General features: G+C 45.6%; 2 protein-coding genes across 2 annotated transcripts in view; one reads left to right on the plus strand and one right to left on the minus strand.

The window, feature by feature from the left end:
* LOC137772982 (HLA class I histocompatibility antigen, alpha chain G-like) overlaps positions 1-26729 on the plus strand; it is a 75005-nt gene that overhangs the window by 27428 nt on the left and 20848 nt on the right. Inside the window, 4 exon segments of the mRNA XM_068557236.1 lie at positions 349-624; positions 1682-1720; positions 1723-1956; positions 2077-2218. Coding sequence (XP_068413337.1) covers positions 349-624; positions 1682-1720; positions 1723-1956; positions 2077-2218 — 691 coding nt within the window.
* Positions 18555-26720, minus strand: LOC137773657 (BOLA class I histocompatibility antigen, alpha chain BL3-7-like). Its single transcript, XM_068558486.1, has 6 exons — positions 26665-26720; positions 26167-26436; positions 25691-25927; positions 24242-24819; positions 23573-23621; positions 18555-22454 (listed from the first exon to the last, which is right to left on the minus strand). The coding sequence occupies exons 1-4, from the start codon at positions 26711-26713 to the stop codon at positions 24488-24490; spliced, it is 888 nt and encodes a 295-aa protein (XP_068414587.1). The 5' UTR covers positions 26714-26720; the 3' UTR covers positions 18555-22454; positions 23573-23621; positions 24242-24487.

Raw genomic sequence — 26729 nt, forward strand, 5'->3', positions numbered from 1 at the left:
GTCATAATCTAACCCTCCATTTACACAAGATAAATGTGGAACCCTGGAGGTTGAATAACTTGCCCAAATAACACAGTTCATGGCAAAGTCCAAATCTGTAACTCCCCATCCATGGCTTTTTCAGTACCTCCTGGAACCAACCATAGGCCACTCCCCACAGCAGAGCTGACAGCCAATAAAAGAGATCAGTATCAGGACAAAACTAGTTTGCCTATAGAATGTGAATGGCCTCTAAGGAGAAGATAAGAGATAAGATGGGAAGGCGTGGGGGAGCTGGAACCATGGATGCGGAGGCCTTGGAGGCAGGCTCCGCCTGACTGACACTGCTTGGTCCCTGGGGGTGGGCAGGTCCCCACACCCTCCACTTCACCTTCGGCTGTGAGCTCCAGCAGGACGGCAGGCCCACGGGGCACTGGCAGTATGGCTATGATGGTGAGGACTACCTGAGCTTGCATACGGACTCTCTGCAATACACAGCAGCACCATTCATTGCTCGGTACACCAAATGAAAATGGGAGGCTGGTGGGAACTTCACTGAGAGAGACAAGAACTACTTGGAGAAAGAGTGCGTCCTGTGGCTGCAGAGATACTTGAAATTTGGAGGGGAGAGCTTGAACCGCACTGGTAATGACCTCCCACAGCCCACCCACTCAGCCCTTCCCCCATCCCCAGCTTGGGCCATTCTCTCTCCAGAGTGTGGGTGAGGTGAGGGGGTCTCCTCCAGAACTGATCCAGCGCAGGGGTGTAAGATATTTAGTGTGGGATGGCTGGGGCCAATGTGCTGATGATGACTTCCCTGCAAGCCAGAGATGTGGACTGGGGGGCTTCCTATCTTGAGTCTCCTGGACGGTGCCATCTGACCCACCCATTCTTCTTTTTTTTTTTTTTTTTTAAAGCTTTGATTCAAACACCGATTTTTAAAAAATTAATTAATTTTTTGGCTGCATTGGGTCTTAGTTGTGGCATGCGGGATCTTCGTCGAGGCATGTGGGATCTTTCATTGCGGTGCGTGGGGTTCTCTCTAGTTGTGGCGGGCGGGTTTTCTCTCCTCTAGTTGTGGCACGCAGTGTCCAGGGCACATGGGCTCTGTAGTTGTGGCGCACGGGTTCCAGAGTGCATGGGCTCTGTAGTTTGCGGCATGCAGTCTCTCTAGTTGAGGCGTGCGAGCTCAGTAGTTGTGGCACATGGGCTTAGTTGCCCCGTGGCAAGTGGGATTTTAGTTCCCTGACCAAGGATTGAACCTACGTCCCCTGCATTGGAAGATGGATTCTTTACCACTGGACCACCAGGGAAGTCCCGACCCACCCATTCTTATTAGGCTCAGGAAACTACTCTCAGGAGGGCACAGAGCTACTTCATAGAACCTTGGAGGTTTTTCACCCTTTTGGCACTTTTTCACTAGATACACACCTGTATCTAGAAACATTGACCAAAGGCTTGATAAGAGTGGAGAGTCTTTGAAGAGGCTCTTATCCTGGAGGAGAATGTTAGATTGAGTTCCCACACCCTTGTCTTTAACCTGGCTCAGCTTAATATGGGTCCCTCTACCTTCAGATAGAGGAAGCTCCCTGTCTCCCCCTGGTCAGCAGCCAAACCATCAGGAGTTGTGGTGTCTTGGTCTTTGGAGTCGATGCCACTCAGTGAGCCCTTGCCTGAGCCCTCCCTGCTTTGTCTACCACAGAGCCTCCCAAAACACACGTGGCCCAACACACCGGCCCTAATAGGAGGTCACCCTGAGATGCTGGGCCCTGAGTTTCTACCCTGCAGAGATCACCCTGACCTGGCAGCGTGATGGGGAGGATCAGACCCAGGACATGGAGCTTGTGGAGACCAGACCTGCAGGGGATGGAACCTTCCAGAAGTGGGCAGCTGTTCTTGTGCCTTCTGGAGAGGAGCAGAGATACACGTGCCATGTGCAGCACGAGGGGCTGCCTGAACCCGTTACGCTGAGATGGGGTAAGGAGGGGAATGGAGCGGGGAGATTCTCAGGGAAGCAGAAGCCCTTCTGGAGAACTTCATCAAGGTCAGGACTTAAAGACTGAGGTCTGGGCCCCTTCCCTTCTCTTTCCTTCCCAGAGCCAACTTTCCTTCCCATCTCCATCAAGGGCAACACTGCTGGTGTGGTTTTCTTTATGGTCATTGGAGCTGTGGCAGCTGGAGCTGTGGCAGCTGGAGCTGTGGTGGTTGGTGGTTTTGATGTGCAGGAAGAATCAATCAGGTAGGGAAGGGAGGGAGGGAATCTGAGTTTTCTTGTCCCGCTGTGGGGTTTCAAGCCCACGTAGAAGTCTGCCTGCCTCGTTACTGGGAAGTACCATCCACACATGTGTGCTTAGTAAGTTTGGGACCTTTTGCTTTCACTTATTCTTTGTAAGGCACATGTGAAAATCGAGACCAATATCAACGTGATGAATCTGGTGACGGGGACATGATTCCTAGGATTTGAAGGTCAGGGAATGTCACTACTGAGGACAGGCCTCCGGGAGGGTGGTTGGTCCAGTCCCTGCACATCTACTTTCTTCATGTTTTTGGATCCTGCCCTGGGTTTTCAGTCACAGTTCTGGAAACTTCCCTGGGGTTCAGGACTAGGGGGTTCCTTTAGGGCCTCATGACCTGCCTTCTCCCTGGCTTCTCACAGGACATTGTGTTTCTTTCCTCAAGTGGAAAAAGAGGGGGCTATTCTCAGGCTGCAAGTAAGTATTGAGCAGAGGTGGTGGTGGAGGGTGAACCCTGAGATCCTTGGGATAGTGCAGACGGGAGCCGATGGGGGAGCTCACCCACCCCATGATTCCTTCTTTAGTCACATCTCTGGGCTCTGGCCACGTTCTGTTTTGTTCTCCCCCAGGCAGTGACAGTGCTCTGGGCTCTGATGCTCTCACTGATTCTAAAGGTGAGGCCCTAAAGGCCCCAAAATGGGAGAGAGGCTGGGGCAGAGGGAACGCACTGGGTTATGGAGATTCTTTGAGTGGGACATTTTGAGCATGTGGGGGGCTGTTAAGAATGGACCACTTAACGGTGATTGACCTGAATTTGTTCATGATTATTTTCTTTCACAGTATGAGAGAATGGCCTTGTGTGGGACTGAGTGATGTAAGATTTGTTTATGCCCCACCCCCCTCCTTTGTGACTTTGGATACCCTGACTTCTGTTTCTGCAGCTGGCATCTGAATGTGTCTGTGTTCCTCTTAGCATAATGTGAGGAGGTGGGGAGACTGGCCCACCCCTGCCCACCACGGCCCCTCCCCACCCTGACCTGTGTTCTCTTCCCTGATCCACTTGCCTGTTCCAGCAGAGGTGGGGCTGGGCCACCTCCATCCCTGTCTTAACTTCACGTTGCACTGAATTGCAGCTTCTTACTCCTTATTGAAAATAGGAATCTGGATATTAATTTGTTTCTTCTGATTCTTGTCGTGAGGTGGGGTTGGTGGGTTAATTAAAAGATAGGAAGATTCTTAAATTTTGCGAGAAATAAGTGGAAGTGCTGAGAACCTTCCAGAATCCGTGTGCTTGCTGTGCTTTGTCTGTTGCAGGTGGGACAGGAGGAGGCTGTGCGGAGCCGAGCGTGGACGCGGCCTGTGCCCACTCCGTGCTCACTGCATTGTGGGCTTTGATGTGGTCACTCCTGGTCACATCTTCTCAGCTTCTTTGTCCTTGTCCCTTCAGTAGAACCTTGTCCCACCAGGACTTGTGATCACAGGGACTCGGACATCACCTGGACCTTGTCTTGTCTTCTGGACTCTGGGCAGTGAGGACTTTACCTGGTTGGGTCAGCCAGGACTCAGGACTGGGTCTGGCCCTCAGCCCTCATCTTTTGGGTGTTTATTATTATTTTTTATTTGTTTCTATAGAGAATTACGCCTCTTCTTGTTCTTGGGTATGAATTCTAGTCTCATTTTACTCTGGGTGTCCCCCATCTCTTGACAGGAGCAGGAGTGATTTTGCCTGTCATTGTCCCCACAAGGCCTAGGAGCTCCCTGCTCACTGTAGTGTCAGTGGTCTGCAGAAATGAGTTTTCTGACTCATCCAGCTCTTGCCCTCCTTCTAAGGCTATTTTCTGGATTGTTCTTTCCGTCTTTTCCCCAACCTTTCTTTAAGGAACCAGATCCCAGAATTAGTAGAGAGGAGGGATCTGATAGTTTCTCATCTTAGAAATTCCTCTTATCTTCTCTGCTCACTACTCCTTCTCCCTGCCCTTAGCTCTAGTAGTGCTAGTGCTGGCTTCAGGCCAGACTCATGGATTTATGAAGCTGAGTCTAATTTAGCTTTACAGTGGATTGGAAAATAGGACGCATAGGTCAAGGACCATTGTTTTCTCAAGAGGGAAAGAAGTTGTGTGCTGTGGTGTGCAGGAGGGTTGGTGTGGGAAGAAGGAAGGAAGGAGGGAGGGAGGGAGGGAGAGCAGCACTTGTGAGAAAAGCAAGGCAGGATTGACACCAGTGAGAGTAGATGTCGTGCTGTAGCTGCCACAGAACAACATGTGGCCTTAGGCTACATTAATAAAGATACTGCCTTTAGAATACGGAGGTGCTATCCACTGATCATTCATTCAACCGATATATATGTTGTGTGTCAGATACATGACACACTATTTTTGCATCTAAGAAACTTCAGAAAACTAAAGTCAGGCAAAGTTGTTGGCCTGTGGAGCATGTTCTGGTGGGAAGGGGCAGAGTGGGTACTATAAGCAGAGTAATAAAGGAAGTGTTTACCTTAGAGGTTGGTAAATGCTTTGAGGAAGGAGACCCAGCATGTAAGTGTGTGGGGACAGGGAAGGTGGCTGTTTTACTAGGGCATCATTGTCAGTGTGGGCCTCATTGAGAAGGTGACCTTTGAGTAAAGATGCGAAGGACATGAAGGAATGTCCACGAGGATGTCTGGGGCAAGTTCTCTCCAGGCAGGGGAGCCTCCAGTGCCAGCGCACTAGGGCAGGAGAGTGTCTGCGTGCTCAAGGAAGAGTGAGGAGGCCATCGTAGCTGGAGGAGAGAGGAACTGGGATGAAATCCAGTGTCCGGCCAGATCATGTGGGCTTTGAGAATATTGGATTGACTTTTCTCTGAGGAAGATGTAGCACTCCAAGACAGTTTTGGAAGAAGAGGGACCTGGTATGACTTCTTTTTAGAAGCATCAGTCTGGCTGTTGCGCTGAGAACAGAATCGAGAAGTGAAGGGTGAACAATGCAGCAGTGGAAACTGTAGGAAATAGTGCAGTGTCCAGGCTGGAAATGTTGGTGCTCATCTTTCTAGCCATGGGGCTCACCACGTGCTAGGTTTGGGAGTCTTTGTTTCTTCACTTCCTGTTTTCACTACAGATCAGATTCCTTGTTTGTTTTATGATTTGGTTTGGAGGCAGCAAATTGTGCTCAGAGACTGAGATTGTCTTTGCCAATAGTTTATTTAACACAGGTTCACTGTGGAAATTATAATAATTTCATCAGCCAATAGCATACAGGATAATGTCTTTTAATAAGCTAATAAAGAAATAACATACTCCAAACAAATGATTAATTGCACTGTTGTTCTGGGCAAGGGGAGATTACAGAAATAATGTCCAAATGTACTTTGAGGTGCATCTTTTATAGGAGTTTGTTTTCTCGGGAGAGAAGGCTTTGCTAGAGCATGTTGCTAGGGAACGTTGGAGCCTGTGTTGGTGGGCAGGCGAGGCTGCTCCGAGGGTTATCACTCCAGGGACCATTGCATGGCTCATGTCACTGCCAACCAGGAGGGCCTCGGTGAAGCAGGAACAGGTGTCCCTTCCCTTCCTGAGACTGCTGCGTGGTTGAACATCGCTGCTGACCAAAGAGTTGCCTTGGCCAGGGCAGGAGCAAGTGTCTCAGTATCTTCAGAGAGCTAGATCCGTGAAGGGTAGCTTTGCCCTGACTGAAACTCTCAGATATTCCTCCCTAACTGTTGGTTTTTTATATTGTAAATGTCCCTTTGCCATAGTTGCTTCTCCACATGTTCTTATTGATAAGCCCCCAGAGGGCCCCCGTCAGCAGCTGGGCTGCTAAGTGCTTATCAGTCAACAGCAGAGGACATGATGACATCCTGACACAACTTACTTCATTCTTATGTCAAAACAACTTTACTTTGAAGAACAACTTTTTTTGGTCCTTACCATAAACAAGTGGATTAAAACAACTCCACTTAAGGTATAAACAAGTGGATTTGAAATCATTTCAAACCAATATATTTACAACGGTCCTAGCCAGCATCAGAATCACTGCTGGTGGTCTCTTCCTCCTCCTCCTCCTCCTGTCTCGAGGCAGTGACTGTGGAGGCTGAGATCTAGAGGAGAAACTCCTCAGGTGGAAAAGGAATGCAGAGCCACTTGACATTGGTTTTCACTGGGAGTCTGTGCTTCCCCAGCCTGGCTTGGACAGCTGAACTTGAGACAACTGACCTCAGTTCCCTCATATCCTGTCCCCGGTCATCCCAAAATAAATATTCCATCGCTCACTTCCCGAATTCTATTTGCTACCAGTGAGTCACTAGCTCCAGCTTATGCTCTAAGGGTAAAGGTTATACATGGGCATGGATGCCAGGAGATGAAGATCTTTGGGAATATCTGAGAGTCTGTCTGTTTACCACCTAGAAAGGTGAATCAGTTTTGTGATTAAAAGAGTCAGTTTTGTTAGCTAGAAACATAAAGGTAGGGACTTCCCTGGTGGTCCAGTGGTTAAGACTCCACGCTCCCAATGCAGGGGGCCTGGGTTCGATCCCTGGTCAGGGAACTAGATCCCACATGCATACCACAACTTAGGAGCCTGCAAACTGCAACTAAGACCTGGCACAACCAAATTAATTAATTAATTAATTTTAAAAAGAAACATAAAGGAAAGCCAACTTTGCTAATAGCTAATGTTCTCTCATTTTTCTCGTGGCCCAAAGAATTCTGAAAGTTCTTTTTATTTATAGTTACATGGTTTAATAATCAGCATGACCTTAAATAGCTTAGGAAATATTATGATGTACCAGGAGAGGCACATGACCCAGACCTGACCAATCAGGGTGTACCACATTGTACCACATCTGCCTGGCAACAGGGATTGGTCCAAAGGTAACCTTCTCTGGTACTTTATGTATGGACACTGTGAGAAAGATGTTTATTTTTCTGCTTAAGTTGTTAAAGTGGCGCAATGTGAGGGAGGTTAGAGATGATCTTGGCTACCTTCCTTAGGAACAGAGAGAGAGAGCTGATGACAAGTTTGATTCCCTAGATCCAGTCATGTCTCAAGTCAGCCTCATCCCTGCCCTCTCAGGTAGATCAACATGCTCAATCTGTTCTGCTAAAACTGTTAACTTGTGACTGAAGGAGTCCTGCCACAATGATGCAAATATTGTTATTTTTTAATGAGAGCCCAGCAGAATTTAGTGTTCTCTTCATCACCCAATGACTAGTCTAATGACTAGTCTAATGACTAGAAGTATAGCCTTGGATACTTATATTACTATGTGAGCCCTAGGTTAATAGTTCTGAGTGATGCTCTGTGGGAAAGAAGGGCAAAATCCTACCTGGAATACATGTCAGCCTAGATCAAGATCAATCCCTGATTTTTCCAAGGTGGAAGAGTAACAACATAATCAACTTGCCACCAAGGGGCTGGTTGCCCTCCTCAAGGAATAATACCACATTGGAGTTTATTTGCTGCTGGAAGATCAGCTGTTCAGTTGTAGCAGTAACTATATCAGCCTGGGTGAAAGGGAGCCCAACCATGGATATTCCTTTTATAGCTTGTTGTGCAAACACTGAGTTAGCTAAGGACAGAGGCTGGCTAATGTCTACTGGCTGAGTCGTTCTGTGCACTTGGTTGTTTAGTGTCTCTTGCGTAGTAGATAGTTTTTGATGGGCATTAACATGTGATACAGCTTATCCTAACACTTTGTGCCTACCATATGCTTCTTCCCAAATATTCTTGTCCTGATCTTCCAATCTTGCTCCTTTTAGGTCCCTCCCAGGCCCCTCCAGTTAAGCCACCGCCACTGCCTGAGTTTGTGCATAGTCTTACCTCAGGCCACTTCTTTTTCTTTTTTTATTTTTTTTTTAAATTTTATAGCTACTTTATTTATTTATTTTTGGCTGTGTTGGGTCTTCGGTTCGTGCGAGGGCTTTCTCTAGTTACGGCAAGTGGGGGCCACTCTTCATCGCGGTGCGGGGACCGCTCTTCATCGCGGTGCGCGGGCCTTTCGCTATCGCGGCCCCTCCCGTTGCGGGGCACAGGCTCCAGACGCGCAGGCTCAGTAGTTGTGGCTCACGGGCCCAGCTGCTCCGTGGCATGTGGGATCTTCCCAGACCAGGGCTCGAACCCATGTCCCCTGCATTAGCAGGCAGATTCTCAACCACTGCGCCACCAGGGAAGCCCTACTTCTTTTTCTTTATGCAATGTGGGTAAGTAGGAGCACCACCTGAAGTTCTGCCCATTGGAAGGACGGCCCCTCAGCACTGTCTTTGGTCATCCCTGAGTGGGGCTATGGTGCAGCACAGCAGTAGTCCACTTTTGGCTCACACCGACATACTGAGCTGCCACATTTGTGACCCAAGCTCAGGTTTTCCCCTCTTATGTCAACTGGTCATAGGAACTCCCCGTTAGGTCATAGGTGAGAAATGAGGAAAAGAGAAAGGCACAACAGTGGTAGGTGACATGAAGGCCTGAGCCATTTGTTTATGCAACTGAATTGAGGTAAAATTCCCTTTAGGTATTCAATAGCCTTATATCATGTACCAGAAACTGCATAAATCTGCTCTATTTAAACATATCACATTCAGCACATCTGCTGCAATTAGGCTAATTTGAGTTAAATTTCTAGCAGTTCCCTCTCATCTACCATGATCCATCCAATTTTTGCAAGAACCAGACCAGCAAATTAACTTAATATGTTTGGACTACCCTCCACGCCTGCATCCTTTATGTATTTGAGGGTGGTATTAACCTCTTTAATTGCCCTCAAGATACAATATTGTCTTAATTTTCTATCCTGCCTGAGGTTCAAAGGCTAATTCATGGGCTTCCACTTGGCCTCTCTTACTACCAGGCTTTTATTCCACAGGTCAAAGAAACAATGTGAGGGTTCTGGCAATTGTTAAGCATGTCCATTCCAATGACACATTTGGAAACTGGGGAAATAACCACCAAGTGGATGTGTGGACACAGAGGACCCACTGAGATATTGGTGCACCTGAGACAGGAAACAAATTATTTCCCGGTCCCCATATGCCTCTCCCTAATGGGAGTCCATGATGGTGCTTTGGTTCCCCAAGAATTAGTGTCAAATTGGATCCTGTGTCTAATAAACCTCGCAAGGATCAGGGTATTTTCTTTCTTCAGTGTATGAATAAATGGCCATTGATTCCTTTAGTAATGGGCTTGGGGAATTACTGATGTACACTTGACATGGTGCTGCACGGGACTTCAACAGGGGACCTGGCCTCTCCTTTAATTAATGGATTCTGTGTCTGAGATCTGGCTTGGGTCTGGAAACTGGTCAAGGAATCATAACTTTAAAAAAATTTTTTTCATTTATTTGCTTATTTATTATTTATTTTGGCTGTGCTGGGTCTTAGTTGCGGCACGTGGGATCTTTCGTCACTGCATGCGAGATCTTTGCTGCGGCATGCGGGATCTTTTTTAGTTGCGGCATGTGGGATCTTTTAGTTGCGGCATGCGGGATCTTTTAGTTGTGGCACGCGGGATCTTTTAGTTGTGGCATGCGGGATCTAGTTCCCTGACCGGGGATCGAAGCCGAGCCCCCTGCATTGGGAGCATGGAGTCTTAACCACTGGACCGCCAGGGAAGTCCCAAGGAATCATAACTTTGTATTGGAGCCATTAATCTCAGCCTTCAGCTTATTCATTTTTCTTCTATTGGTTAAAATATTAAGCAACACTCTTGTAGGCTGCCCATTTATCTTGCCCCTAGGAGTACAATGGTCTGTTACCCATTTCCAAAATTCCTTGCAGTCAGAATTTTCTGGCTTCAGTTCTGACATTGCTGGCTATTTTGGCAATTCTGCCCACTTTGTTTCTAACTTGCTGTCACTTGTCCTCTGGCTTTCTGGGATCCTATTATCCCCATTAATGCTAAGGAGCCAGGTTCTGTAATATCATCTCCTAGAGTCAGGCCCGGCTTACCAAGCACAGGCACAATGAGGTTGATACTCCCCTTGCCTGCACATTCCTTATTGCCTGATAAACAGTATCCTCTGGGTCCCTCCATGGAAAATAGTCACCTCGTGTGTTATTCATGGACATTTAGGTTATTTCTGTTTTTTTGGTTATTATGAATAATGTTGCTTGAACATATGTTGCAAACTTAGTAATACACTGTAATAATTAATTATTACTTCGTATAATTTTTATGCCTTCAAGGTCACTGATCTTTTCTTCTGCAATATCAAGTCTACCATTACACATCCAAACACAATCTACCAATCTACCAATACACATCCAGTGTATTTTTTTTTAAGTTATTTATTTATTTATTTTGGCTGCTTTGGGTCTTTGTTGCTGTGCGTGGGCTTTCTCCAGCTGCGGCGAGTGGGGGCTACTCTTCGTTGCAGTGCGCAGGCTTCTCATTGCGGTGGCTTCTCTTGTGGAGCACGGACTCTAGGCACACGGGCTTCAGTAGTTGCAACGAGTGGGCTCAGTAGTTGTGGCTCGCAGGCACGGCGCACAGGCTTAGTTGCTCCGTGGCATGTGGGATCTTCCTGGACTAGGGATCGAACCCGTGTCCACTGCATTGGCAGGCGGATTCTTAACCACTGCACCACCAGGGAAGTCCCATCCATTGTATTTTAATCTCAGACGTTTTCATCTCTAGAAGTTTGATTGTGGTCTTTTATATACCTTTCATGTCCTTATATAACTTTTTGAACATAAGGAGTACATTTATAATAACTTCTAATGTCACTGTCTGCTAATTCTAACATCCTAGTCCTCACAGTTCATAACTCTGTCCCCTTAACTCACTGAGACTGCTGGGCTGTGTTAGGGCTCCTCCCCACCCGCGCTGTGTCCTGGAAACTCTCTCCAGGAAGGAAGCTGGACAATTGTAGGCCTTGCTGCTTTCGTTTCCCTTCTCATAGGAGTCACAGTTCTTGTGCTGCCTGATGCCCAAGGTCTGAATACTGTTGTTTCATATATTTATCTGAATTTGTCGTTGTTTAAGACAGGAGAGTAAATCTGATCCTTGATACTCCATCATGGCATTTTCAAGCTTGTCATTTTTCTCTTTATACAAAATAATCCAGGTTGTTTTATTTTCTATGTTTTATAATTACAATATTGAAGTTTTATGAGCCTCTTTGTACTATCTGTTGTTTCTTGTGGTTCTCAATTGTATTGTCTTTTGCCCACTTGTACTTATACATCTCCTGCTCCAAGCTGCTCCTTTATCTTGTGCAAGTATTTGTGTAAATTCTTTGACACATAGGTTAAATGTCAAACAAATATATTAGCAATAAATGTGAACAAAAACAAGAATGTGGAATAAGAAATGAAATAAAAATTAAAATCTATCAGCTTGGGGGCTTCCCTGGTGGCGCAGTGAAGAATTTGCCTGAGGATGCAGGGGACACGGGTTCGAGCCCTGCTCTGGAAGATCCCACATGCTGCGGAGCAAGTAAGCCTGTGCGCCACAATTACTGAGCCTGCTCTAGAGCCCATGAGCCACAACTACTGAGCCCGTGTGCTGCAACTACTGAAGCCCGCACGCCTAGAGCCCGTGCTCTGCAACAAGAGAAGCCACCACGATGAGAAGCCCGCGCACCACAACGAAGAGTAGTCCCCGCTCGCTGCAACTAGAGAAAAGCCTGCGCGTAGCAACAAAGACCCAGCGCAGCCAAAAATAAATAAATTATTTAATTAAAAAAAAAAAGAATGAAAAAATCTATCAGCTTGGCAAAGATGAAAATGAATGAGGAGGATATTGCCAGTATAGGGAAAAAATATACTGGTCATAAAGCTTGATGGGATTAAAAACTGGAATACAAAATTTCTTTTTTTCTCCTCTTCTTACCAACTCTATTAATTTGTGTTTACTCTTAGAATATTATAGGGTTACAAAGTAAGTAGTAAAGAGAACATTTAATTTAGTAATTGAATATTAGATTCCCCAGACATGGTCTAAATATAAATGATACCAAAAGATTATATAATATAAAATTATTTTTTAGTGTGCTAAGCACAAAGCTGACTTTCTTAACTATTCAAAGAAAGCCGTCTAAAATCCAGAGTCTTTTGCTCATCTCTATCCTGAAGTATAGAATTTGGGGGGAAAATAATAGAACTAATGAGTACATTAAGTTTTAATAAACTGTTAGGCTTTTTTCAGCTTTGAAATAAAGATAAGTAGTGTAAAATTTCTAAAGGGCACTTTTGCAAATCATCTCAACAATTTAAGTATGCTTACATTTTAATGCAGAAATAACTAAATTCCTGGGACTTCCCTGGCAGTCCAGTGGTTAAGAATCTGCGCTTCCAATGCAGGGGGCACAGGTTCGATCCCTGGTTGGGGAACTAAGATCCCACATGCCACACAATGCAGCCAAAAAAAAAAAAAAAGAAAAGGAATAACTAATTCCTAAAAAGAATTTATCCTAAGAAGATAATCACACATGTCTCAAAAATGTGTTCAAGGATGTTTCTTGAATTGTGGTTTATAAAAGCAAAACAGTGGAACTTATCTAAATGCTGTAATGATGGTAACTGTGAATAAAGGAACACATTTCTCAGGCAATAATGCCATGTGATTTACATGGAGAGTCAAATTTAATCCTCGGAGCAAACCCATGAAGCACCCAATTTGTGATCCCTTTGTACAGACAGGGAAAGGGAAACTCAGGGAGGTTAAGGAGGTGGTAGAGTTGGGGTTGAACCCAGGATATCTTCTCTCAGAGACCTTTGTGACCCATCTTCCTTTGGTTCCCTGTCCATCAGGTGGCAGGCATGACTCTGCATCCCATGCAAATGAACTGTTGCAGTGTTCCAGAATGTTCTGTGATAGGAAACTGCTAGGCTCAGAACTCAGGAGGTCATCAAGCGGCAGTGTGACTTAACTGCCCAAGCCACACTAAAGTCCATCATCCAGCGTATGCTTTGAGGCCTCCAGTGGATCAGGATCTGCTAGTTCCTGGAGACAGAGTGAAGAACAAGAGTAAGGCCCTGGTGCTATGGAGATCTCACTGTTGTGAGGGAAATGAACATTTAGCAGAAATCATGAAAGCAGATAACCAGGAGAACTAACGGATTCCCTATGACTATAATCAATAATATCTAAAAGATGTAAAAAAGATACGGCATATGAAACAAGAACAGAATTACATACAATTGTATACAGTCAGAGAAGAAGAAAGCACTCTTTAAAATTAGAAATATCACAGAAATAAATAATTCAATAGATGAATTGGAAAATTAAGTTGTACTTCCATTTAGTGCTACAAATGGAAAAGTAATGGCAAGAAGGAGACAAGAACTATACGAATTCTGGGTTATCAATCAAGGGATTCCAACACATCAATAATACAAGTTTCAAAAAGAATGGAAAGTAGCAAATAATTTTAAAATTTCAAGAAATTTTCTCAGAGTTTGACAGACAAAAGTTTACATTTTGAGTGGTCCCAACCAAGTTCTCAGCACAGGAGATGAAAACAGATACACATGAAGATACATCACAAATGAAATTTCAGGAAAAGGGTGGAAAAGAAGAGAACCTGAAAACTTCAAGAGGCAAGAAAATCTGCTCTGGAGAAGCTAGAAAATGTTGAAGCAGTGCCTTCCAAATTCTGAGGAAAATTATTTCCAACACAGAATTCTATACCAAGTCACTATGTGAATAAGTGTTAGCATAGCCTGAAGACATTTTTAGATATTAAGGGTTTCAATATTTTACTTTACATGTTCCCTTTCTCAGGATACTAACTAGATGAAGTAGGGGGGAAATGTTTGAGAAAACCAAAAAGAGGAACACATGGGATCCAGGCAACAGGGAAGCCAGTAGGAGAGAAAGGCCAGAGGGCTGCCCAGGATGAGGTGAAGGAGATGTGGGACGTCAGCCCTGCCCCAGGTGTGCAGGGAACCAGTCCCCGTGTGGCAGCATCGAGGTCTATGGGAGAGTCTGTGCAAAGAGACGAAGCTGGTAGAATGAATATCCGATGTGCTTGAATATATTCATAAATATTTAGATGGTGGAGGAAAGTTTGGGAATGATTTCGTAATGAATACAGCAGAAACTAAGCAAATGAAGGAATAAGACATTTATTTACTCCAGAAAAATTTTTTAAAAATTCAAGGGAAAAAAATAATCATAGTCTACTAAATGCTTAGTTGTGAATAGCATTTACATGGTTATAATAATGTAGATATTGAACACTGAGCTAATCAAAATTATAAAATAACTATTTGGAGGACTGTGGTATGTTAAAGAGAGCTAATCCACTAAAATGATACACAAACTGAAAAAAAAAAAAAAAGGAGCACTACAAACGTGCTATGTAGACAACAGAAGTAACAATAAGAGAAACAGACAGAAGTTGGCTCTGGGATCGGAAATGGGATGCATGGAAGACTGGGGATGTATGTCTCCTTAACGAGCCTTGTAGAGGTATTTACTTTTCAAGATATGTGCGTATATGCATCTGATAAAACGAAAAGACAACCTAGTAGGTGAGAGAATGGACTCAGGGACTGTTCTATAAGGAGTGTCATAGAAATGGGGCACTGGTGGGTGGGGGACGTGGGATCAGGTGGTGGATTTTGATGGGATGATTTTTTTTCTGTTGTTGTTGTTGTTGTTGTTTTGGCCCACACCGTACGGCATGCGGGTCTTAGTTCCCTGACCGGGGTTCGAACCTGAGCCCCCTGCACTGGAAGCGCGGAGTCTTAACCACTGGAACGCCAGGGAAGTCCTGGAATGATTTGTTTTTTGTTTTCATTTATTTAGTTTCATTTTTTTTTTTTGTTTTTTAAATTTTATTTATTTATTTATTTATTTTTGGTTGTGTTGTGTCTTCGTTTCTGTGAGGGCTTTCTCTAGTTGTGGCAAGCGGGGGCCACTCTTCATCGCGGTGCGCGGGCCTCTCACTATCGTGGCCTCTCTTGTTGCGGAGCACAGGCTCCAGACGCGCAGGCTCAGTAGTTGTGGCTCACGGGCCTAGTTGCTCTGCGGCATGTGGGATCTTCCCAGACCAGGGCTCGAACCCGTGTCCCCTGCAATAGCAGGCAGACTCTCAACCACTGCACCGCCAGGGAAGCCCCATTTTGTTTGTTTTAATGAGAGGTATTACAGCACATTTGTATGCAAGAATGAATGAGGGGCTTCCCTGCTGGCGCAGTGGTTGAGGGTCTGCCTGCCGACGCAGGGGACGCGAGTTCAGGCCCTGGTCTGGGAGGATCCCACATGCCGCGGAGCGGCTGGGCCCGTGAGCCACAACTACTGAGCTTGCGCGTCTGGAGCCTGTGTTCCGCAATAAGAGAGGCCGCGATAGTGAGAGGCCCGCGCACCGCGATGAAGAGTGGCCCCCCGCTTGCTGCAACTAGAGGAAGCCCTCGCGCAGAAACGAAGACCCAACACAGCCATAAATAAATAAATAAATAAAAATTAAAATGGAGATTTCTTTAAAAAAAAAAAAAAAGAATGAATGATACAGTAGAGACTAGGAAATTGATTCTCGGGGGAAGCAGGGGCCCAATCTTATGCCCAAGCTGAGGGGTGACCTTAGATAGGAGTGGGACCATCCATCATAACTGGTTGGAAGGCAGAGATACAGGCACAGAGCTTGGGGCCACTGAGGTCTGTGCTCATCAACTTAGAGTTTCAGCACTTGGGCAGCAGCAGGTTATATAATAAACTAGAAGAAAATGCAACAAAATATTTCCATGTGTGAGGGTTACAGTTATTTTTACTGTCATTTATTATTTTCAGCATTTTGTAAATTTTCTATAGTGAATATACATTATCATATATTATACACTATCCATATACATTATAATCAGAATTTTAAAAGCTTGGTTTAAAATTTTAAAGGGAAGGCAGATGGGTAGAAAAGTCAGGAGTTTGGGACAAAGAGCTGGAAGTGCAGGACTGCTATGTCTGGGCTCTGGGGCAATAAATTTACAGAGCTGTTTCTCCATTTTCAGGACACTGTTCTCTATGAAGTCCAAGCAGGATCTTTCCCTTCTTTGGGGAGCTAGGTCATTTATTACTATCTTGTCAACTCTTTGATGCTTTTAAGAAGATGGTTTTTGAGTTTTACATGGCATTTGTACCTCTTTTCAGTGGAAGGATTTGTCCATATACTATAGCCAATCTTTTCTAGAAATGGAAAATTTAAGCCAAAATAGTTCAGCGAAAAGATCTTTGGGGAGTTTCTGGTTTTGGTTCTACACATAAGCAGCTTGGAAATCACCTCTCTGTCCTTAAACCAAGTAAAAAGCTGAACAGACTGAAAAATCACCAACTCTTCTCAGATTCGTAAAAGAGGAGAGGAAACAAGGCAAACTACTGCCCCCAAGATTAAAAAAAAAAAATTCCAAAAAGTTCCCCAAAGCAAAATTTGAATTTGCTATATACCAGCAACTATTTTCATAGCATTTACATTGTATTTATAACCATTTGCATGGCAATTACATTGTATTAGGTATTAGAAGTAACCTAGAGATGATTTAAAGTACACAGGATGATGTGTGTAGGTTATATGCAAACACTATGCCATTGTGTAAAAGGGACTTGAGCATCCACAGATTTTGGTATCTTTGAGGGGTCCTGAAATCAATCCCCTGTGGATGCTGAGGGACAATGTAGATCAACTGAACAGAATAAAGAGCCTAGAAATAGACCCACATAAATACTGTCAACTGACCTTTGACAAAAGAGCAAGGCAATACAATGGAGCAAAGATAACCTCTTTCAACAAATGGTGCTAGAACAACTGGACATCCATATTAAAAAATGTCCGTCTCGACACAGACTTTACACGCTTCACAAAAATTAACTCAAAATGGAGGATAGGCCTAAATGTATAATGTAAAACTATAAAACACCCAGAAGATGATATAGGAGAGAACCTTGATGAATTTAGGGTATGGTGATGACGTTTTAGATACAACACCAAAGGCACAATCCATGAAAGAAATAATTGATAATCTGGACTTACTTAAATCTTCTTTAAGTGTGGGCGAGGATGTGGAGAAAAAGGAACCCTTGTGCACTGTTGGTGGCAATGTACATTGGTGCAACCACTATGGAGAACAGTATGGAGATCCCTCAAAAAATTAAAAAGAGAACTACCATATGATCTAGCAATTCCACTTCTGGGTATTTATCTGAAGAAAATGAAAACACTACCTCAAAAAGAGATGTGCATGCCCATGTTCACTGCAGTATTATTTACAATAGCCAAGATATAGAAACAACCTAAAGTGCCCATTGATGGTTGAATGGATATGAAAATGTGGTATACACACACACACAGATACACACACACTGGAATATTATTCAGCCATAAAAAAAATGAATCTTGCCATTTGTGACATGGATGGACCTTGAGAGCGTTATGCTAAGTGAAATAAGTCAGACAGAGAAAGGCAAATATCATATGACTTCACTTATATGTGGAATATAATCCCCTCCCCTAAAAAAAGTCCCCAAGCTCATAGATACAGAGAACAGAGTGGTGGTTACCAGAGGTGGGGGTGGTGAGGGTGGGAAAAATGGGTGAAGGGGATCAAAAGGTACAAACTTCCAGTTATAAAATAAATAAGACTTGGGGATGTAATATACAGTCTGGTGACTATAGTTAATACTGTACTGCATATTTGAAAGTTGCTAAGAAAGTAGATTTAAAAGTTCTCATCACAAGAAAAAAAGTTTTATAACTATGTATGGTGATGAATGTTAACTAGACTTATTGTGATGATCATTTTACAATATATACAAATATTGAATCATTAGGTTTATACCTGAAAATAATGTCAATTATAGCTCAATAATAATAATTTTAAAAACTTCTGCTGTCAAGAGAATTAGAGTCAAGCCACAGAGTAGGAGAAAATATTTGCAAAAGATACATCTGGTAAGGGACTGTTATCCAAAATACAGAAAGAAGTCCTAAAACTCAGCAACAATGAAACAAACAACCATTAAAAAATGGGCAAAAGACCACCACCAAAGAAGCCACCCCACCAAAGAAGACATACAGATATGGCAAACAAGCATATGAAAAGATGCTCCACAACGCAAGTCATCAGGGAAATACAAATTAAAACAATGAGATATCACTACACACTTGTTAGAATAGCCAAAATTTAGAAAACTGACACCACCAAATGATGATGAGGATGTGGAACAACAGGAAGTCTTATTCATCGCTGGTGGGAATGCAAAATGGTATACCTACTTTGGAAGGCAGTTTGGTTGTTTGTTACAAAACTTACCATACAATCCAGCAATCACACTCCATGGTATTTCCCCAAAGGAGAAAACTCTTGTCCACACAAAAACCTGCACACAGATGTTTATAGCAGCTTTATTCAAAATCGCCAAAACCTGGAAGCAATCAATATGTCCTTCAGTAGGTGGATAAATAATCTGTGGTACATTAGACAACAGAATACTTTCAGTGCTAAAAACAAATGAGCTATCAAGCCTTGAAAAGACAGGGAGGAACCTTAAATGCATATTATTAAGTAAAAGCCAACCTGAAAAGGCTGCATACTGTACGATTCCAACCGTATGACATTCTGGAACAGGCAAAACTATGGAGACAGTAAAGAGTTCAGCGTTTGCCAGGGATTAGGAAGGGGGAGGAATGAATAGGAGGAGCACAGAGGATTTTCAGGGCAGTAAAAATACTCTGTATATTATAATGATGGATACCTATATTATACATTTGTTCAAACCAATAGAATGTACACCACCAAGGTGAACCCTAAGGTAAACAAGGTAAACTGTGGATTTGCAGTGATCATGATGTGTCAATGTGGGTTCATCAATTATAACAAATGTACCACTCTGTGGGGGATGTTGATAATGGGGGAGGTTATGCATTGGTGGGGGCCGGGGGGGTATATGGGAAATCTCTGTACCTTCCTCTCAATTTTGTTGTGAAGCTAATACTGCTCTAAAAAAAAAAAAAGTCAAAAATCATTGGTGCTAGAATAGAGGATCAGAATATGAGTTTTAACACATGATTTGGACATGATGTCAAGTGTTTTACAAGTTTAAAGGATTTTAATGTAATTTAGTTTTGAAACCATTCTTTGATACACAAGAAAATTAAAAATGCTGAGGGAATATATAGATACATAGATATAGATGTATAGATAAATACACACACACAAGTCACATCTCCCCAGCTGCCATCCCCCAGTCACCCAGGTCATCTGCCCAGAAACTAGAGTTAGCAATTTCTCATTTCTCTTTCCAGAAAAATAGTAGTATTTCTTTCTTTTTTAAAAATAAATTTATTTATTTTTGACTGAGTCAGGTCTTCGTTGCTGCGCGCGGGCTTTCTCTAGTTGCGGTGAGTGGGGGCTACTCTTTGTTGTGGTGCACAGCCTTCTCATTGCGGTGGCTTCTCTTGTTGCCGAGCATGGGCTCTAGGAGTGTGGGCTTCAGTAGTTGTGGCACGCGGGCTCAGTAGTTTTGGCTCATGGGCTCTAGAGTCCAGGCTCAGCAGTTGTGGCGCACGGGCTTAGTTGTTCCACAGCATGTGGGATCTTCCCAGACCAGGGATCGAACCCGTGTCGCCTGCATTGGCAGGCGGATTCTCAACCACTGCGCCAGCAGGGAAGCCCCTAGTATTATTTTTTTGTAAAATACAAATCTATGCTTATATTTGGTCATTTGCATATGTTGTTATGTCAGTAAAAGAGCTCAGGCCACAGACTTGGAGAAAATATTTGCAAATCACATATCTGATAAAAGACTTGTATCTAGAATATACAAAGAACCCTTAAAACTCAACAATAAGAAAACAGATAACCCAGTTAAAAAATATGTAAAATATGAACAGATAATTCACCAAAGGCAATATAGATGGTATATGAAAAAGCATATGAAAAGATGCTCAATATCATATGTCATTAGGGAAATGCAAATAAAAAAATAGTATGCCACTACACATCTATTAGAATAGTTAAAATAAAAACTGATATTACCAAGTACTGGTGAGGATGTGGAGCAACAGGAACTACGGTCTATTAGGGCTGCTGTAACAAAACAGCACCAACCGGGTTGTTTATAAATAACAGAAAGTTATTGCTCGTAGTTCTGGAGGCTGAGATGTCCAAGATCACTGTACCTGCAAGGGTGGGTAAGGACCGTCTTCCTGATTCATAGCTGCCACCTTCTGGCTGTGTCCTCACACAATGTTAAGAGCTAAGGATCTCTCTGTGAGGCACTGTGATGTTGTTATTTATAATAAGAAATGTATATTTGGTCTTCCTCCCCTTTCCTGGCACAGGGCTACAAAAGCCTTTGGAATTTCCTAGTGATGAAAGCGATCAATGTGTCTTTTGTTATGTTAATGAAGTGACTTCTGGACTGCCCTTAGCTAATTTAAGGGTGAGGGCTGGTCACCAAAGGAGACTACCATGATTAGAGGGTTGGAATTTTCAGTCCCACCCCCATGAGCTCCGTGGAGGGGAGAGGGGCTGGAGGTTGAATCAATTGCCAATGGCCAATGACTTAATCAACTATGCCTATGTAATAAAGCCTCCATAAAAACCCAAAAGGATGGAGTTTGAAGAGTTTTCAGGTTGGTGAACACGTGGAGGTGCTGGGAGAGTGGTGCAGCCAGAGAGGGCATGGGAGCTTGGTGCCCCTCCCCACATACTTTGCCCCATGAATCTCTTCCATCTGGATGCTCATCTGTATCCTTTATCATATCCTTTTATAATAAATTGATAAACATTAAGTAAACTGTTTTCCTGAGTTCTGTGAGCCTCTCTAGCAAATTATCAGGAGGGGTCCTGGGAACCACTGATACCTAACTGATCAGTCAGAAGTATAGGTGACAACTGGGATTTGCAATTGGCATCTGAAGTTGGGAGGGGTGGGTATTCTTGTGAGACTGAACCTTTAACTTGTGTGATCTGATGTGATCTCCAGGTAGATAGTGTAGACAGTGTCAGAATTGAGTTGAATTGTTAGACCCCCATCTGGTATCAGAGAATTGCTTGGTGGTGTGGAAAAAACCCCACATCTTGGGGACTGGGAACAGGATTGTAGGCACTCATCCCATTCATTAGGGCTCCACTCTCATGACTTAAGCACTTCCCAAAGGCCCTGCCTACTAATACCATCCCACTGGGCATTAGGATTTTAGCATATGAATTTTGAGGGCACACAAACATTCAGACAGGGTGGGAACACTCATTCCTTGCTGGCAGGAATGCAAAATAGCACAGCCACTATGGAAGATATTGTTTCTACCTCTCGGTATCATACAGTATGTGGACATTTGAAAATCACCACAGTTCACCTTCTGGACATTAATTATTTGCATTCCTCCCACATGCAAAATAAACTCCCTCCCATCCAAGGCCCCAAATGTCTGATTCCAAGACAGAATCCCTCTATGTGGGACCTGACCTGGAGTGGATTATGGATTCTGTTCCTGGCTGTGTAGCCTCAAGCTTGTTCTGTGGCTTTCCCTGAAATGAAATGAGTTCCCAGGGTACACACACACACACACACACACACACACAAAATTTTCATTTATGTTACAATTAGAAAAATTTGTATTCCATTGTTTATACCAAGGAATGAGTGAGAAATCCATCCAGGGAATAGTTTCAGAGAGCAAGGATTCATAGATTTTCATTATCTTGAGCTGATAACACTTCGTCAGTCTTCCACATGGCTACATACCCCAGGGTAGAAAAACCAACATGTGTCTCCAGCATACATCTTGCCCTTTTCTTCCCAGGAAAAAACAAGGTTTAAGTGTGGATTTAAGGCTCCTCCCCAACCTGAGCGCTCTGATCACTGACCTCAGTCGTTCCCAATCCGGCTGAATCCCAAGATTGCTTGTAAGGATTGCTGCAAAATACTCAGGCTTCTTCCCAGACCCACCATCTCAGAATGCTGGGCACGGAGCCCAAGACTTGCTTATTCAACAAGCCCTACAGGTGAGGCTGGTGCACAGCCATGTGGGAATCCTGGTCTACGTTCTTGCTACTAAATGTGATCTGAAAGCCAGCAGAATCAGCACCAACCTTGTTATAATACAGAATCCCATGCCCTACTGCAGACCTTCTGAATCTTATCAAGATGTCCCGATGATTCTTATGCAAATTAAAGTTTAGGACTCCCTGGTCTCTGTGCAGTCTAGACGCAGTGCCAAAACTCTGCAGTCTGCTCAGGTGTGTGGTCTGATCAGATCACGTAGCACTGGGACTTCCAGGGTTTAATCCTTGTTCCTTTCCAGTTTTTGGTTCTTTGCAAAAGATGGAAAGAGTAAGCCCTAGAAGGAGAACAAGAGCTGAATGAGAGAGAAAAGTCATCTCTCAATACCACAGAGACTCCTGTGTGCAGGGGCTGCCACAGGCCTTGTGGGGACCCTGACAGGCAAAATGACTTCTACTGTTGTCAGAGATGGGGGACATCCAGAGCAGAATGAGACCAGAACTCTATACATGAAAAGAACAGTCATAATTAAAAAAAAAAAAAAAGCAAAAAACTAAAGAAGCAAAACATAAACATCCAAAAGAAGATAGGGCTGAGGGCTGGACTGAGGCATGAGTCTAGGCTGACCCGGCCACATGAAGCCCTTGCTTCCCACAGCTCGGAGACAGGACAAGGCCCAGGTGACTTGGATCACAGGTCCTGGTGGGACAAGGTTCTACTGAAGGGACAAGGACAAACAACAGAGAAGATGACCCATCCAATTAGTGACCACTTCAAAGCCCACAATGGCCTGAGCACTGACTGGACACAGGCCCTGTCCACACTCCTCATATCCTTCTCTGGTCCCACCTACATCAGACTCAGCACAGCATACACATAGATTCTGGAAGGTTCTCAGTGCTTCCATTTGTTTCCTGTCTTAAACTTTAGGAATCTTTTTTGTTTATTAACACGTCGACTGTCATGACATGAATTAGAAACAAATTCACATCCAGATTATTATTTTCAGTATTTCTCAGTGCACCCTGAAGTTAAGGTAGTGGTAGAAAGGGCCCAGCCCTGCCTCTGCTGGAACAGGCAAGTGGATCAGGGAAAAGAACAGAAGTCAGGGTCGGGAGGGGTCTCGGTGGGCAGGGGTGGGCTAGTCTCCCCACCTCCTCACATTATGCTAATAGGAACACAGACACATTCAGATGCAGCTGCAGAAAGAGGAATCAGGGGATCTGAAGCTACAATGGTGGGGGGGGAACTAATCTTGCATCACTCAGTCCTATGCAGGCAGCTGTCTCACACTTACAAGAAAATAATCATAAATAAATTTAAGTCATTCAGAAAAGTCTTGACATTCTAAACAGTCCACTGTATGTTCCAAATGTCCACTCAGAGAATCCCCATAACCCAGTGGTGTCACCTCTGACCCACCCCTCTCCTGCTTCAGGCTCTCCAGGGTCTCACCTTTAGGACTGGTGAAAGATAACATCACAGCCCTGGGCACTGTCGCTGCCTAGGATAAAACAAAACAGGACCTGGTCAGAGCCCACAGAAGATGAGACTAAAGGAAGAATTATGGGATGGGTAAGATTCCCCCCATGGGCTCCCATCTATACTATTCCAAGGGTCTCAGGGATAACCCTCCAACCCACCCAAATGTACTAGCAGCCTGAGCATAGCTCCCTCCTCTGCCTGTGGGAAGAAAACATCACATGATAGACCAGGGAGGAGGCAGGGCCATGAGATCCTAGAGGAGCCCCCTAGTCCTAGACCCCAGGGAAGTTTCCAGAACTGTGACTAAAGACCCAGGGTAAGGTCAGGAAATATGAAAAAAGGAGATGTGCAGGGACTGGACCAACTGCCCTCCTGGAGGTCTGTCCTCAGCAGGGACTTTCCCCTCTGACCTTCAAGTGCTGGGAATCAGGTCCCCATCACCAGAATTATCAAGGTGAAAAATTTGTTTTCATTTTCACATATACTTTACAGAAGGGTAAGTGTTAGCACTCAGCTCCAGACTAGTAAGCACATATGTGTGGATGGTATTTCCCAGGAACAAGGCAGGCAAACTTCTACCTGGGCTTGAAACACCCCCAGTGAGACAAGAAAACTCAGATTCCTCCCTCCCTTCCCTACCTGAGTGCTTCTTCCTCCAGATCACAGCTCCAGCCACCACAGCTCCAGTGACCACCAAGAGAACCAGGCCAACAATGATGCCATGAGGACGGTAGGCTGAAGAGGTTCTTGGAGGAAAGGGAAGGTGAGGGCCTTCCTCAGGCTTGAGTCCTGACCTTGCTGAAGTTCTCCTGAAAGGCTCTTGCTTTATCTGATAATAAGCTCGACCACCCATCCCCCTTTCTATCCCATCTCAGGGTAATGGGCTCAGGCAGCCCCTTGTGCTGCACATGGCACATGTATCTCTGCTCCTCTCAAGAAGGCACAACCGCAGCCGCCCACTTCTGGAAGGTTCCGTTCCCCTGAAGGCCTGGTCTCCACAAGCTCCATGTCCTGGGTCAGATCCTCCCCATCACGCTGCCAGGTCAGGGTGATCTCCGATGGGTAGACGTCCAGGGCCTGGCACCTCAAGGTGACCTCACGGTCAGAGATGGGGTGGCAGGTCACATGTGTCTTTGGAGGGTCGGAGGAGGAAGAATCAGAAAATTCACACTTTGGGTTACTTCCATGGGCCACTGAAGCAGCATCATGTGACCATCCTGAGAAACGCGAGGACAAGGGTTGGGAAGGAGAAGCACAAAACCCAGACACCAGCCTCGTCTCAGGGGTCTGGGAATATCTCCTATTCCATGGAAAGTTCTAGAATGAGAGACTACGGTAGGAGGTTCCAGGTCTCAAAGGAAGAAAACACAGATTTCTGGACCTAGTCTGGGTGGAGGGCGAAGGACTCAGCAAAGCTGGAGTCAGGCCTCCAAAGGTGTTTTCAGGCCAAGAACAAGGCCTTGAGGGAGAAAGTCATGGTTCACAATACTGCTGTCAATGTCACAGGGAATTATTAATCAGTTATTTCAGGGATGGTCTCCCTTTCCACCCCCATGAGACTGGATTCCTTAATTGTCCTTTAGAAAAAGTCCAACGGGGCTTCCCTCGTGACGCAGCGGTTAAGAATCCGCCTGCCAGTGCAGGCGCCACGGGTTCGATCCCTGGTCAGGTAAGATCCCACATGCCGTGGAGCAGCTAAGCCCGAGCGCCACAACTACTGAGCCTGCGCTCTAGAGCCCACGAGCCACCGAAGCCCGCGTGCCTAGAGCCCCGTGCTCCACAACAAGAGAAGCCACGAGCCACGACAATGAGAAGCCCGCGCACGGAAACGAAGAGTAGCCTCCACTCGCCGCAACTAGAGAAAGACCACGCGAAGCAACGAAGGCCCAACGCAGCCAAAAAAAAAAAAAAAAGTCTAGCCCTCTGGGCAAGTCAGTCTCTAGTACTGAATATAAGAACCTAGAAGGACTCCTCCCTCTCCCGTCCAGGAGGAAGGGTGATATTCTGATACTGATTGCTTTTCCTCTCCTTGTGGGAAGCCAGCTCCAGCTCGAGGGGAGACCAGGGAGGCCCCGCATTCTCTCGTACCTGCGCGTTGCAGCGTGTCCTTCCCGGTCTCCAGGTGTCTGCTGAGCCACTCCACGCAGGTGCCCTCCAGGTAGTTCCTGTCGCGCTCTGCCTCACCCGAGCCCTCCCACTTAAGCTTGGTGATCTGAGCCGCTGTGTCCACCGCGGTCCAGGAGCGCAGGTCCTCGTTCAGGGCGAGGTAATCCGCGCCGCCGGAGGCTAAATGTCTGTACCCGCGGAGGAGGCGCCCGTCCTGCTCTACTTCGCAGCCGTACATCCATAGGGGAGTGAGACTCTGGCCCCGCCCCGAAGTCAGCCCCGCCCCCGCCCCGACCAATCACGGTGACTAAACCTAAACCGAAAATGAAACCGTGTGAAAGACCTGCGGACCCTCCCGGGTAGGGGGTGCCGGGCGGGTCTAGCAATGTTGGGACTATCCCGGCCCGTCCCTGGGGATGGGGATCGTGACCACCTGGACCCGGGCCCACGTCGCTCACCGGCCTCGCTCTGGTTGTAGTAGCCGAGCGCGGTGTGCAGGTTCACTCGGAAAGTCTGTGCGTGGTGCTTGTAGATCCGCGAGTTCCGATCCCAGTACTCCGGCCCCTCCTGCTCCACCCATGGCGCCCGCGGCTCCATCCTCGGATTCGGGTCGTCGCTGTCGAACCGCACGAATTGAGTGTCGTCCACGTAGCCGACAGAGATGAAGGGGGGCTCCCCGCGGCCGGGCCGGGACACCCCGGTGTAGAAATTCCTCAGGGAGTGGGAGCCTGGGGGCAGGGAGGGGTGAGACCCGGCCCGACCCTCCTCCCGGCGCGGGTCCCGGGTCCGAGGGGTTGGGGCTGGGAGCGGGGAGGGGGCGAGGGGCTCGTGAGACGGAAAAGGTCGGAGAAGGGCCGGGACTTCCGGGGGAGAGAAGAGGGGGCGGGAAGCAAGGGAGGGACAGGCGGGGACCGGCGTGAGGGGGCGTGTCTGGGCCGGGGGCGGCGGAATCGAACCTTCCCTGGGGGTCCTGCGCACCCGACCCCCGGGGGTTCGCGGTGCCATTACCGCATCTTCGGGG

Source organism: Eschrichtius robustus, chromosome 12 (genome assembly GCF_028021215.1).
Source record: "Eschrichtius robustus isolate mEscRob2 chromosome 12, mEscRob2.pri, whole genome shotgun sequence".
NCBI lineage: Eukaryota > Metazoa > Chordata > Mammalia > Artiodactyla > Eschrichtiidae > Eschrichtius > Eschrichtius robustus.